The following is a 13,900-nucleotide window of genomic DNA, read 5'->3' as shown; positions in this document are numbered from 1 at the left end:
AGAATCTATGTCAATCAGATATTTCAGGGACCTTACGTTTAGCGAACACCTTATTAAATGACCGAAAAATGAGTTGCGTGTGCAAAAAAATTGCTCAACTTTACGCGTCCGTAAGTGTTTAAGTTTATCAATGGTTGTTTCTCTAATTTGTAAAGGGTTCGTTAAAATGCGCGACATACGGAATGACTGTTTTTTTTTTTTGTCCGTTAATTCAATTTATTTTTCGATTTTTTTATTACTCCCAAGCTTTAACACCATGCAAGCAGGAAGTGATCGTCATTCCTACTCCGCAAGTTGCGACATATACAGTCTAGAACCGTCATGACGTGGATAACGAATCTATATCTCTGCATAAAGCACGAATTAGCAATAAAATGTTTCATTTCACAGAGGCAAAAAAAATATCCGAAGAACTTGTCACGTATTATAACCTCTTTGGATTCCAGACAGGAAAAGAGCGTATAAAAACCATACATACGAATGTTACGGAACGTATGTATACCCGGTACTCCTCGGCACGTGCGTTGGATAAAATCGCAATTCACGGTAACCTGTGCAATATGTTGGTAGGTATAAAAGGAGGGGAAAAAAAGGAAGTGCATTTAATTTTTTTAATTCTTTTCCTCATTGTAAAAAAAAAGAACCTCGCCGAGTGTGAGCCGTTGTATTTCGGCACTCCATGTTACAAGCCCGTGACCATCGTCCCTATCTGCAATGATTGCACGAAGCTGCGTAATACACCGAAACTGATACCGAGCACATATAACATCATATAAGAGACGGTGATTTACACAATGTAACGAAGGGTGTCATCATCGTAACGATTACGAACTATTTCCCAACGACGCACCAAAGGTCGTTCCAGCAGAGTGCACGAGACCAGGAAAACTGAAACTCACAATCGGCCTCTTTCCGGGGACGATAAGTATGCGTGGCATTGCTCTTGCAGCTACTGTTAAGTACCATTTTTCATTTGCCAAGACATTTTTTGAGGCAAATAATTGAAACGATAAAGTTTATCGATGCTACGTGGTAATACTGTGCTTTATAATTGTTTCCTGTAACGACAGTTTTACGCTGGAAGGAGTTGCACGCGTGCCGAATCACGTAGATGGCGTGCTTCGAGGCACGTATGTGACGCCTTCTCTACAACATTATGCGCACTTGGAAATATAACTAATGCCGTTCACGCGGATGATTTTCCGGCCTTCTCTCGCCGCTTGTTTACAATTTTCCTATAAGGCGGCTTCGCTGCATAGCTATACATTTTTACTCTGTTCGTAGGTACAGAATAACTTTCAAGATCGGATAACGCGCTGCACGATCGATTTCGTTGTTAGAGAAATAACGAGGATTCGCTGTCGTCATTTATGGACGAGTCGGGGATTCCAAGGGCGCGGTAACTAGGCAGGTCATTTTTGTATAATCAGGAAATACAATTCTATCACGTAATGACAGTTCGATGAAACGATTGATTTCTCATACACTCGGACTCTTCGACGGCTGTCGACGATTGTCGCACAGACGTTTCGGTTTTACCGATTTTAAATAATAAAATTCCGCTTCGAGATGCAATCGAAACGACGTACGTGAGGTGCGGAGACACGAGCATACGAACAGAGGGCACCTGATCTTTGGAAATGGTTTCACGATGATGCAGCAGCTGACGTTCCTGTAAGCGGCGACTTTAATCTAGTCAAACATCTGTCGGTCACCGAAAAGAGACCACGACGGAAGAAAAAAAAATCGAGCTTAGACGAGGCATTGTGCGTTCCTTTCTTCTCCATCTTCGAAAATACCAGGCCGAAAAACTTCATGGATCATCGGTATACGTGGAAAAGCCGAACGCGTTTTAGGCTACACCACTCGCGACAGGGTATTTCCGGAATTAGGTGAAAGAAATTTACTACCTGGGTGCAGGCGGTCTACCGGCTTTGTCTATTTTGAAACTGTAGATCGCTCACAATCAGAACGCTACTTCCATAAACGCCTCAAGCAGCTCATTTTCCGCAGCGCAAAAGACAGTCCATGGAAAAGCATTAAAATTTAAGTTATCAATACTTCGCAGTAATCGGCATGGGTAGGCAATCGGCACTGCAGGAAAAAAGGTCGCGACAACGATGGAGGAAATTTTCCTTCAAAGAGAACAAAAGAACGAGAATATACGACGAAGGATCGAAGAAGCAGGAAAGAAACGGAAATGTTGCATAATTGTATCTGACTCACGGACCGCGCGTCTCTCTCACCGCTCGGCTCTTCCTTTCATGCTGGCGCATGTTGACCGTGTAATTTGCAGCGTATAATTCGAGAATGACAGACGTGGGCCCGGGGACGGTGGGTCCCTTTTTGGAAAGGTTGAATTTCGCGGTGCACACTGGTTCGTAGGTACAGGTATACCATACCTCGTGTAATGTATGGATATACACATGCCTGTAGGCACGTGCGGCGAGACTCCTCCGTTCGAATCTTGGCCGAGTATTATGGATATATTTCACATATACCTGTACTTCATTCAATGTGCGAGTAATTTGGCTTGCGTAAGATTTGCAAAACTTCGTCGCCGTCAAGTGAATGTGTAGAAATGGAGACACATACGTACCTATGTGTGTATAAAACGTACCTTTGCACGGACGTATGTGTAAAGATGTGAACACACAGGCAATGTGGTAGAAAAACATTTGTGTAACGAGCCGGCTTGCACCTGCTGCAATATCTGTAGAAAGATTGCAGAATATCCCGCGGTTTGGTATTTTAATATTTCTCATCATCTTTTTACGGTTCACCGCGTATTTCGATACATCGAAGATGATGATGATTTATGGATAGTGATATTTATAATATCATAATAACGTGAACGGATACTGATTCGAGTTAAACGGCATTTGGCCTGGACGTCACGGACGGTGCGGGCGTATCGATCAAGGATCATGACGTAAGAGCATGTAAAGCACATATATCCAAAATCCATACCTGAATGACTGTTATCACGTAGGTGCCGACGGTTTGAATAGATTTTTGTCAACCTTTTTCCCTTCATCTATTCTCAATGACGTTACGCAACCAATTTAATCAGCGACCTTCGGGATCAATCAAATTAGTGCCACACTAGATTTCGACGAATAACTAATAAAGCTGGAGAATAAATAACGTTATATTACTACAGTGACGTCGTCGTACGAACAAGTCACTTCCAGGCCAATTTTAGAACCGAACCAAAACAGCGATGAATTGAAATTCTTATTCAAGTTTACAACATAAGGATTACCGAAATAATATGAGTCTCTTGCAAACAATTTTGTACATGTATGAAATGAGGATTTTTCCTGTCCTTACACCGCAGTTTTGTATCTATACAGCGAGTACACTATACATACTTATATAATATAAAATTTATATTCTTTGAATTCTGTAGAACTCATAATATATATTCTAGCATATCGTAACGAAATACCGTCGTTAATTACGTCTGTAGCGACACGATACCTGCGTGAAATTTGTTTAAGACTTCATACACCTGTAGATATTAATTTATTTCTTAATTTATGACTGCACAGTCGAGACATTCGAGGCTTTGTATAATGAATAATGATGGTTAATGACGACCCGTCTGGGTATTGTTGCTCGATAAACATAGGTATGCTACTCGAAAACAAGAGGACGCGACGAAGAAGTGAATTCGTTAATTGTGTGGAAATATTGTCCACCGCTTCTCTCTCTCTTTCTTTCTCTCGCTCTCTCTCTCTCTCTCTCTCTCTCTCTCTCTCTCTTTATCTCGTTTTTCTTACGGACGTCCAGCTGCACTCTGTGCAACCACCGGCTCGCGCGCATTGCAGCTGCAGTGCGAACATTCTTTTATCACACCTATAGTTAAGACTGGATTATACACCTGTCCTTTTTATTTGTGTGCACGTTCATTCGTTCGTATCTTCTTAATTCTAACCGTTTGTACTTTTCATTATTTCGATAAAACAGCCGTCTTCTCCGGATTAAACCGAATAAAATAATTTCGAAAAACTGATTTACATAGTTACCTGTAAAACTTTATCAAAAACTCGGAAACGCCTTGAATCCGATTTTGGTGAAATTTAATTTTTCGCAATTTTGTAAGACAATTTCTAAATATCGTTACGGAATAAAAAATAAATAAATAAATAAAAAAGAGAGCAAACGAAATTGCATCACAAAGGATACTCCAAAAGGGTTAAATGGGTTACGTGTGAATACAGTGGTATGTAAACGGTGCCACCCTGTATGCATATAGACATTGATTTGTGGCGTTACTTAAACTTTTTTTGGTGAGCCCCGCCGGTGTCCCCGAAGTTGGTGAATCGAAGGTTGCGAGTAACTGGGTCGCGGACACCGCGAATTATCCCAATCCTTCCCGTTGGTGCGCGGGGCGCTCCGCCGTTGCAATTGCGCGACGACGACGGTCTCTTAGCAAATCTTGCCTTTTTTACGGTACATCGATGTAAACGTGGGGTTAATGTGTGTCGTTAAGTCACGTGCACGCACACATGCGCAGACGAAATCCCCCCCCCCCCCACCGTGCCGCGACGGGCGGTGCGCCTCCCTCCCGACCTGCCGCAATCCCCAGCCAAGGATCCATGAAAATATTTCCCATTATGGCCATAAGATGGCGCTACCAGGCATCATCATCTGTGGTAAGAATCGGCCATAGAACATGCTGATTTACCGTTGGGGGCTTAATTTCGCACACCAACAACTTCCGTTCGATGTTGTTTCTGTATTGTTGTATAATTTTGAACATTCTTTAATATTGATATCCGAAGTAATATAATCTGATGACGACCGTATAAAACTTGAATGACTAATCTGCTTTTATGATGGCCGGAAACGTCTCGTTTATCGCATTGTTGATTCGTTATTTTTTTCACCTAGTTGGCAAGTTCGTTTGAGCATGAATGTTAAACGTATGGAATTGCAAACTACTACAGCGTAGTGTATCCCCCGTTCTGTAAACGGCAGCATTATATTATCATCGTTGTCGTCGGAATTACGGGGCTTAACCGAGAAACGCTAAATGTCGTCGAACGACGAAGGATCAATTAGTGAAACGGAAACGAGAGGGTACCGGGTGACACATAATAAAACGGATCCGGGCGCGTGCAGGCACGGAAATTTTATAAATTATTACCAATTTCACCCGGCCGAGGAGCGGCTGCGGCAACTTCCGCGAGGCGTATGGCACGCGGACCCAACCGACCGGAAGTACGTCGGGTTGGATGTCGGCTGCAACGCGGGGGTGAGTATTAATCATTATATGCTGTATAGGCTGTATGTACAAATCTTTGACGGCAGCTGCTGTCGCACGCCATCGTGTTAATCAGTTTCACGCGGTGAGATACGAAACTCAATTCTTGTTACTTCCTACTGCCATCTGTCGAGGGAATAAAGCGAGGAAAAAAGCGTAATTCAAAACTGTCTTACCGACTGGAACTGACCGGATTAGATTCGTTACTGCGTTTCTAACGTTGTGTTTCTTTCATTTTCAGAATCTGACGCTAGCGCTGTACGATTTTCTTCGGGCGAACATCGACGACTCATCGTCCGACAATACTGACTTGTCGTTGCTTGGCGTGGACCTGGACCCAGTCCTGATAGAAAGAGCGAAGGAGGGTAACGACCCGAACACGGGGCGCGATGTCACGTATAAATGCATGGATTTTATGGCTGCGGAAAGCAGCGGGGTGATCGATGAATTCTTGACGTCAAAGGGGAGGGATCTTTTCGATGTAGCGTTTTGCTTCTCTGTTACAATGTGGATACATTTGAATCACGGCGATTCGGGCCTCGTGCAATTTCTCCGGTCGGTATGCGAGAAGACCAGAATTATCCTGGTCGAACCCCAGCCTTGGAAATGCTACAGGAATGCTTCTAGACGATTGAAACGCGCCAACGTTGCGGATTTCCCAATGCTCCAAAGTTTGCGATACACTGGCGAGATGGATACTCACGTGGAAAATATTCTCACCGAACATTGCGGTTTCGATAAATTAACCGAATCCGGAAATAATGATTGGGGCAGAAAATTGTTGATCTTTAAGAGGAAACAAACGAAGTGTGATAATTTAATTGACTTAAATGAATAAAAACCGTTTTTCACCTTCTGCAAACATTCGATGTTTTCGAATTCTAACTGTCATCTGTTATCAGTTTGATTTTTAAATTATGTATAAAATTGAACTTCGATTCAGCAGTCTAGTTTTATTGAAGCACGAAGCACGTCATAAGATATATACATATATATATATATATATATATATATATATATCGAATTCAAATGCTGGTATGAATGCAGCATAGATAGGTATACATAAATAAAAAACGTAAAATGGAAGTTTGGCGGGACGGCAACGCCGCGCGAGCATGTATGTATGTATGACGACGTATACCTATGCATGCCGAGATGTCGAATAACCAATGGCGTCGTCGGGATTTTAACAACAATATAAGATGAATTCCGCAAGCAAGGTAAGTTTGATATATCGCGGTTTAGGAACGTTAACCATAAATTTCCCGCCAAGTACCATTACCGTTGGATATTGGGTGCCATTCCCACCCCCATTTTCCACCCCAAGTCACGTGTTCTTTGGTACTTCCCCCCTGATATACCAAGAATCTAGCCATAAGCCATGGAGCTCGAGAGCGGACAGAAGGTTAGGTTATATTGTGCTGTGTTTATATTACCAATAATTGGCAAGAAAATCATTAAAATTTATCGATAGAACGTATACATCGCATCTTCGGTTACAGACGGATATGTCGATTATCACGAAAATGTCACGATCGTTTCAATTTCTCTTTGAACTTCATTATTTTGATGCGTCAAACGACTTGGCCGGCTACACGGCGTCCCTTCAATTGTCTGACCCAAACTTGTAACTTTCAGGTCGGTGAAATATTCACGGCCGCTGGAGCAGCGTTCAACAAATTGGGAGAACTTACCATGCAATTACACCCAACTACGGATTCACCCGCCGGGTAAGATTACAATTTATTTTATTTAATTTTTATCGATTAACCATTCTCGCGCCAAATTTCAGTGGTGTATCAAAAAAAGCGCCATGTTGACATCTATCAGGCATTGCTATTTCTCGTAGCGGAAAAATAACCACTCCAAGATTTCATATTTTTGACAGAAAAATTTATGTAACTAACATTTTCCGGACCAACGTTATGTGTACGAGACCTAAATATATCCAAAGTGCATAGAATATTTGATAAAATCATCCCTATGATTCTCTTGTGATCCTGCGTATGAATAATTTTACCCTCAGGAAAAAATGACCCTGAGTATAGTCGAGGTATACGATTTTGCAATAAGTCTGCATAAACGGTGATTATTCTGACGTTCACTTGCCATTTGCTTTGATACATTCTTGGAAATAATTGAAGAAAGAACTTATATGATTAGACGTTTTCAAGTGGATATTTCGAGCTTCGACTAATACTATTATAAGAATTACACTTAGTGTGTAATTTATACTAAAACTAACATTCTGATCTTTTACCTTTAGTAAATGGACTGACGAAGAAATTGAAATGCTTCGTCATTCTGTAAAAACGTTCAGCGAAGATCTGAACAAAATCAGTGAACACATCAAGGGAAGAACAGTGTAAGTTGACTCGAAAGAAAAAAATTCATGATTTTAATCGTTCAGCGACTAGCTCTCGATTCCTGCGTCAGTCCTATGTTTGTTTTCACTAAAATAAATGGGTTTTCAGATCTCAGATAAGAACGACGCTTAAGAAAAAAGCTTTCGAAGAAGCCGGGGTACCGATAAGGCAACAGCAAGTTATTTCTCAACAAAATGTCCAGCAAAGTGGTGGCGGCGGAGGCGGTGGGGGAGGCGGAACAGGTCAACAGCAGGCTCAGACCCAGAAACAACAAGCGGCTGGTAATCAAGGCATGATGGGTAAATCCGCAGAAGTTACCCTCAACATGTTAAACGCCCCAGAATCTGAAGTAGACGTCGAAGGTTTACCGGAGGAATGTCAAGTTAAGTTAGAGTTTGAAGGAGCGACAGAGGAGGTTGCCTCCTAGATTTGGTTGGTTGTAAAATATTTTGAAGGGTGGGTGAGCTTATTACTGGGTAAATATTGTTGTTTATTCAAAAATAAGTAGGAGAAAATTGTGTATATTTATGAAGAGCATTTGATTGCTCTGCGTTGATGCAAAGAATATTAATAACGTAAATAGGTATAGGTAATTAGAAATACGATTGATCATTCTCAATCTTACAGGAAAAATGTGTATTTATTAAGATTTTCAAAGGTATTAATTATAACCTGTACTTTGGATGTTTGAAAGGAATTATTTTTCAATAAAAATTTATGTATGTTTCCGTAATTTATCTTTTGTAACTATGTTTATCAACTTTTTATGTCTCTAAGGCATTGCAGAGTTGAAAACTCCATTTAATTTGCAAAGTTATGAAATATTCACGTAGTGGTATCATTGAGAACTGCGAGTACACAGTGCGTTATAAATTGGTGCAATTCACTGAAAAAAATGTCACTATAGACTTCCGTAATTTTATTTTACAAAAATGTCTATTTAATATTTGTTCACGAATAGAAATAGGCAGCTATGTCGGTTAAACTGATTTAGAATGAAGAATACATTTTCAGTCAACGACGTGGTGTGTGCATGTCAACGAGCACATTGATCACGAGAATCGATTCTAGGGTATTTCACGTCGCAGACTTGCGCACCATGGGTGATATTGTCACTGTCCAAAGAGCGGCTGTACGCATGGATGAAATTATCCAGTGGAATTATCAAAGCGTCAGCTGTGTGGTGGGATAAAGGCGTCTGCAAGATTGCGAGTGACAGGTTGGCAAAGTGACACATTGCCCTCCCATTGCGAAACGACGAAAGTGATGGTTTAAAATTATCGATCAAACAAAGGTGATTGATTAACGAAAGTATCGCGTCTAAATGCCTATCGTTTAAATGATAGAAGATCGTTGAAATTTTCAATTCAAGATGATATCTTCCGGAAACGTCAAACATTATCTTCGCGTGTAGCCGTATTGTCATATACATTGCTATCAAAAAAAGCAGGAGAAAAAAATAAAATCGTCGGGGTTAAATTTCAACAATACAGCAACAAGTGTGACCGTGCCAATCTTTCCCCGCACCCGCAGTCTTCGCAAATGGAATAAAATAAAACAGGAAAACGAATATAAAATATTGTGATTGAAATTCATTTAAAATAGATTAATATATTGTTCGAACAAAGGTATGGAGGGAGGAATCATGGAGAGTCCTCAGAGGACGATAGAATCAACGGATTCCGACGAAGCTGCTCTACAAGGATGCTGTGGCCCAAAGAAACCACTCTACAGATTTCTGGGACTGGCATTAATGTGCCTTCTTGGTTTTGGTAAGACAAATTTGCTTTGTACACACAAAGTAAGATTAACTATATAAGAATACAAATGTTTACGAGTAGTTCTGCACATACCAGTAAAAAGTAATGGTAGTATGGACTATACGGAGCAGCAAGAGGTAGAAAAAAAATATTCAACCTCAGATAAGGCATGTGTGTACAAGGCATGTACACATGTATAAGTGATGAAACTGTTACCCCGTTATCACTATCATAGTGATAACGTGGTAAATGAACGATTTTGTCTTTTTTTACAAAACTGTTATTACTTAAGTATATGTTATTATAATTCAACATCACATCATTTCAGGGTCATATTTCTGCTATGACAACCCTGGAGCACTGCAAGACGACTTCAAAAGTGACCTAGATCTGACAACTAGCAAATTTGTACTACTCTACTCCATATATTCATGGCCAAATGTGATCTTCTGTTTTATCGGGGGATTCTTACTCGACAGCGTCTTCGGCATAAGACTTGGCACGGTTATATACATGGGACTAACTCTCATTGGTCAATTTATTTTTGCTTTTGGCGCATACACTGATGCATTCTGGGTAATGATGCTCGGAAGATTTGTTTTTGGGTAAGATATGTTAAAAAAAAATTTTCCACCTCTCCCGTTATGTTGAGCTGTATCATAATGTGGAAAAGCTAGAACTAGAGAAAATGTTCCTGATCGAAGAATCAGAGCATATAAAGATAATTGTTTTCATGCTGCAGTTTTATCACATTAGGTAAATAGATATCTGTTGTATAATCACTAGGAAAAATCTTTATAGACTTGTTGTCAAGCTGAACTATTTAGAACATGATTAATGTTTAGCAGCAAATTTTTACATTGGGTATAATTCTATCAATTTTTGAAATTTTTCTTGAAATCATCAAATTGATCATAAATATAAAAACGAAGCATCAGTTTTGGATAATGCAATTCAAATATTTGGAAGTTTTGAGTAATTATTATACAAAATACAAATAACAGAAATATTAACTCTGATTACAGAATTGGAGCAGAATCTCTAGCAGTTGCACAGAACAGTTATGCGGTATTGTGGTTCAAAGGAAAGGAGTTGAACATGGTATTTGGGCTACAGCTCAGCTTTGCCAGAGCTGGATCTACCGTCAACTTCCTGGTAATGGAGCCCATATATAGTTGGGTGGCGGAATCTTATTCAGGATACAAGTGCATAGGTATTGTTCTATTCCTTGCATCAATCACTTGTGTCGGATCAATGATTTGTGCCGTACTACTGGCATTCATGGACAAACGTGCGGAGAGATTGTTGAGACGCGGTGAAGGTGTGACACCCGAAGTGGTTCGACTAACAGACTGTAAAGACTTCAAAGGGGTATTTTGGCTGGTAGCCGTAGTCTGCATAGCTTATTATGTTGCTATATATCCATTCATCGCCCTAGGAAAGTGAGTTTATCTCCAAAGAACAAATTTATATGAGGATGAAGTTAGTAACATTACCATGACGTGATGCATGTTTAGGAAAAATCGCTAATTCGCATATTTATGACTTCGAAATTTATTAAACCATTATAAATAAAATATACACCAATTCTAAAGAGTCAACTCCTTGAAAGTCATCCTAAACTTGCCCAATAACAATTTTCTCTCCCGATGTATCGTTACGTTAATGTTAACTTCAGCCTCATAAATTTAGTTTATGATGATATAACTGTTCAATCACCATTTGCAAACGGGTCACTAAAGGTTCACAGTGTTGACAATTTCAATTTTTTTCAGGGTTTTCTTTATAAGAAAGTACGACTATTCGCCAGCTGCCGCCAACAATGTCAATTCTCTAGTCTACTCAATTTCGGCATTTGCTTCACCGTTACTGGGCTACCTAGTCGATAGATTGGGAAAGAATGTTTCTTGGGTTTTTATAAGCATTTTAGGTACCATTGTAGCTCATGGATTGCTCACATTCACATTCGTAAATCCCTACATCTGCATGATTACATTGGGTCTGTCATACTCCATGTTGGCGAGTGCTCTCTGGCCTTTAATCGCTCTTGTTATCCCTGAGTACCAATTAGGAACAGCATATGGAATGTAAGTTGACTTAAAATAAGAGAAATATCGTATATCAAAAGGGTTATTCACCCTGCCAGCAAACTTGTTACAGCTGTTATTATGACTAGACTGGCTATCATATCTATGCAGTAGATACAAGTTCGTGTGTACCAAACAAGCGGTATTTGTTATATGCACACTTGCACGTGCCTTTACCAATCCAAGTTATGCATATACTTGAAGATTATATGTTGTAATCTCACTTATTGCTGACGCATTCGTTGTAACGAACTTTATGATTATTCGAACATAATGTAACGGAAAAACAGACAAAGGATATCTTGACGCTGTTAGTTATCGATAATCCATTAATCCTCAATTGCACGATAGTAATGCAGTTATTAGAATAGTAAATTTAACTATCATAGTTAACAAAGTAGAGTTTTATCAAAATTCTTCGGCATTTGTCCCGATTCTAGAACACAAGTAATTAAATCTTATTAAAACTCAATTCCTGCATTTGCCTAAAAAATCTACTTTGCTATCAGTTGTGAAGTGGGATTTAAAGCATCCACTGATACGTTTTTCTTTTTTCGTTATTGCTAGTGCTATACGATTTGAAAAATGATGTGCTGATGTAACGCTTTTAGTCAATGTTCTTTTACTTAACATAGAGCTATCAAATCTACACTATTTATTGGTGCGAATAACTTGATTTCTCTATATTGTTCACAGCGCTCAGTCTGTGCAGAATTTGGGATTAGCAGTGGTATCAATATTAACTGGCATGATAGTGGATTCTGGTGGATACTTTATGTTAGAAATGTTTTTCTTGGCATGGTTATGCGGTAAGTTGAATTGAGTATATACACTGGGGGAGAGTAAGGAGAGTGCTCCAGAAAATAGTAAAACGTAAACTCGTATACATTTCGATTATTCGTTACGTTTCAGTTTCCCTTCTTGCCACTATCGGAATTTGGCTGTCTGACATTACAACGACAGGCGGTTACTTAAACATGACTCCAGGTCAACGTGAGATTCACGATGGCGGATGCAAACAGGTAGAAGCTACGGAAAGAGAAAAATTACTGAATTCAAGCTCAACGTCAGATTTATCGACGGACGATTTACTACTGCCACACTCGGACATTCATATACGGAATCGATATTTATCACGAATAGGAGCAAACGTAAGAAGAATTAAAATATTATTGAACAGCAAATAAGTTTACAGTAGCGGAGATCATCAACTCGTGATAAGAGTTGTTTTTTATTTTCTTGCTTTCAATTATTTTCAGTTGCCAGCAGCTTCCATAGGCCCCGCGTACAGACCATTACGATGATAACATTAGTCTTGTGTTTGACGTAAAATTTAGCTAAAAAAAATCTGTGTATAAAGAGAAACTTGAGCTGAAAATTTATATAAGATTGGATCTACACTTGGCTCACTATGTCTTCCCAAATGATTATTCGGAATATAGTTTACTGTGATACACTGAAAGAGTACCAAATGCAGGTTGAAGAATGTAGATTGCACCCGATTCAGTGTGACTGATGTACACATACCTACATGAAAATTACCGCTTTACTGAATGTGTTGGTCTTTCCACAAAATATTGACTGCTAATTTGAGGACAAAATGAAAAATATTCTACCTTAGTGTCGTGATTATTTTTTCTATGCAAATGAAACTGAAGAAAACCAAGAAAAAAAAAAATCGAAATGAACCAAACGCAAATTATCTTCTTTGCGTCTAATTAAGTAAGCTATTGTAAAGTAAAAAATCAGTTTTTAATTTATATTATATAATGCAAAGTGTAATTGTAAAATGAATGACTTCATCATGATGTACCAAGTTTAGCTTAAATTAACTAGTATGAAAATAAACACTTACATTATATTATATCCTTCATGCCAATTTACTCTGTACATAAGCAAACTGCTTTGATGTATCGTCCTACTGTCCATTAGTAATCCCAAGCAATATCAGGGTTCGTGCGCACAGGGAAAACCTGCAAAATCGGGAGAACTCAGGGAATTTGTTACAACAAGGAAAAGTCAGGGAATTTCGAAAATAAGACTGAAATTTTGAGTCTGTTGGAGAAATAAATTAGCACTTATACGAACAAAAATCGATTAAAAAAAAAAAATACAATTAAAATTTTGTTTCGTCGCACTACTACATACATTCTGTGTATGTTATTTAATACCAAATCTTCTTTTATGTTCTTCTTACTGAAAATCGCAGACTGTTGTTTGTAAATTAATACTCAGATAGTAAGATAGCTACTAGGTAATATTGAAGGTATTAGTATTGATGTGCAAAGAAATTATTGTCATCAATCAGTAGCATTTTTTTTGAAATGTTATTGGAAAAATCCTATTTTCAAGCTGGATTCCCTGGAAAAGTGGGGGAATTTCAGATTTCAAAAAGCGTACGAACCCTGAGTATAC

The 13,900-nt window shown here is 39.1% G+C and overlaps 3 protein-coding genes across 7 annotated transcripts; all 3 read left to right on the top strand.

Moving 5' to 3' along the window:
* The first annotated feature begins 4,688 nt into the window (after positions 1 to 4,688).
* Positions 4,689 to 6,136, top strand: LOC107219023 (RNA 5'-monophosphate methyltransferase). The gene is made up of 2 exons (XM_015657079.2): positions 4,689 to 5,263; positions 5,514 to 6,136. Exons 1-2 carry the CDS (start codon positions 5,042 to 5,044, stop codon positions 6,108 to 6,110), a joined length of 819 nt encoding a protein of 272 aa, XP_015512565.2. The 5' UTR covers positions 4,689 to 5,041; the 3' UTR covers positions 6,111 to 6,136.
* A 193-nt stretch (positions 6,137 to 6,329) lies between these two features.
* LOC107219021 (chromatin complexes subunit BAP18) lies at positions 6,330 to 8,371 on the top strand. Of its 4 annotated transcripts, none has more exons than XM_015657077.2 (4): positions 6,348 to 6,492; positions 6,911 to 7,002; positions 7,539 to 7,637; positions 7,747 to 8,371. In XM_015657077.2, the coding sequence occupies exons 1-4, from the start codon at positions 6,475 to 6,477 to the stop codon at positions 8,063 to 8,065; spliced, it is 528 nt and encodes a 175-aa protein (XP_015512563.1). In that variant the 5' UTR covers positions 6,348 to 6,474; the 3' UTR covers positions 8,066 to 8,371. The 4 variants fall into 4 exon arrangements, with proteins under 4 accessions (XP_046587265.1, XP_015512563.1, XP_015512564.1 ...); XM_015657076.2 differs by lacking the exon at positions 6,348 to 6,492 and adding an exon at positions 6,508 to 6,677; XM_046731309.1 differs by lacking the exon at positions 7,539 to 7,637 and having other exon boundaries at positions 6,330 to 6,492.
* Positions 8,372 to 8,769: 398 nt separating this feature from the next.
* Positions 8,770 to 13,351, top strand: LOC107219031 (major facilitator superfamily domain-containing protein 1). 2 transcript variants are annotated; one of them, XM_015657096.2, is made up of 8 exons: positions 8,770 to 8,857; positions 9,267 to 9,410; positions 9,727 to 10,003; positions 10,424 to 10,840; positions 11,174 to 11,485; positions 12,182 to 12,294; positions 12,398 to 12,636; positions 12,745 to 13,351. In XM_015657096.2, the coding sequence occupies exons 2-8, from the start codon at positions 9,269 to 9,271 to the stop codon at positions 12,787 to 12,789; spliced, it is 1,545 nt and encodes a 514-aa protein (XP_015512582.1). In that variant the 5' UTR covers positions 8,770 to 8,857; positions 9,267 to 9,268; the 3' UTR covers positions 12,790 to 13,351. The 2 variants fall into 2 exon arrangements, with proteins under 2 accessions (XP_015512582.1, XP_015512581.1); XM_015657095.2 differs by having other exon boundaries at positions 8,773 to 8,932.
* The last annotated feature ends 549 nt before the right edge of the window (positions 13,352 to 13,900 follow it).

This window comes from Neodiprion lecontei, chromosome 2, assembly GCF_021901455.1.
Source record: "Neodiprion lecontei isolate iyNeoLeco1 chromosome 2, iyNeoLeco1.1, whole genome shotgun sequence".
Lineage (NCBI taxonomy): Eukaryota > Metazoa > Arthropoda > Insecta > Hymenoptera > Diprionidae > Neodiprion > Neodiprion lecontei.
Note: the sequence above shows the minus strand (reverse complement) of the source record. Positions and strands in the feature narration are given on the sequence as shown.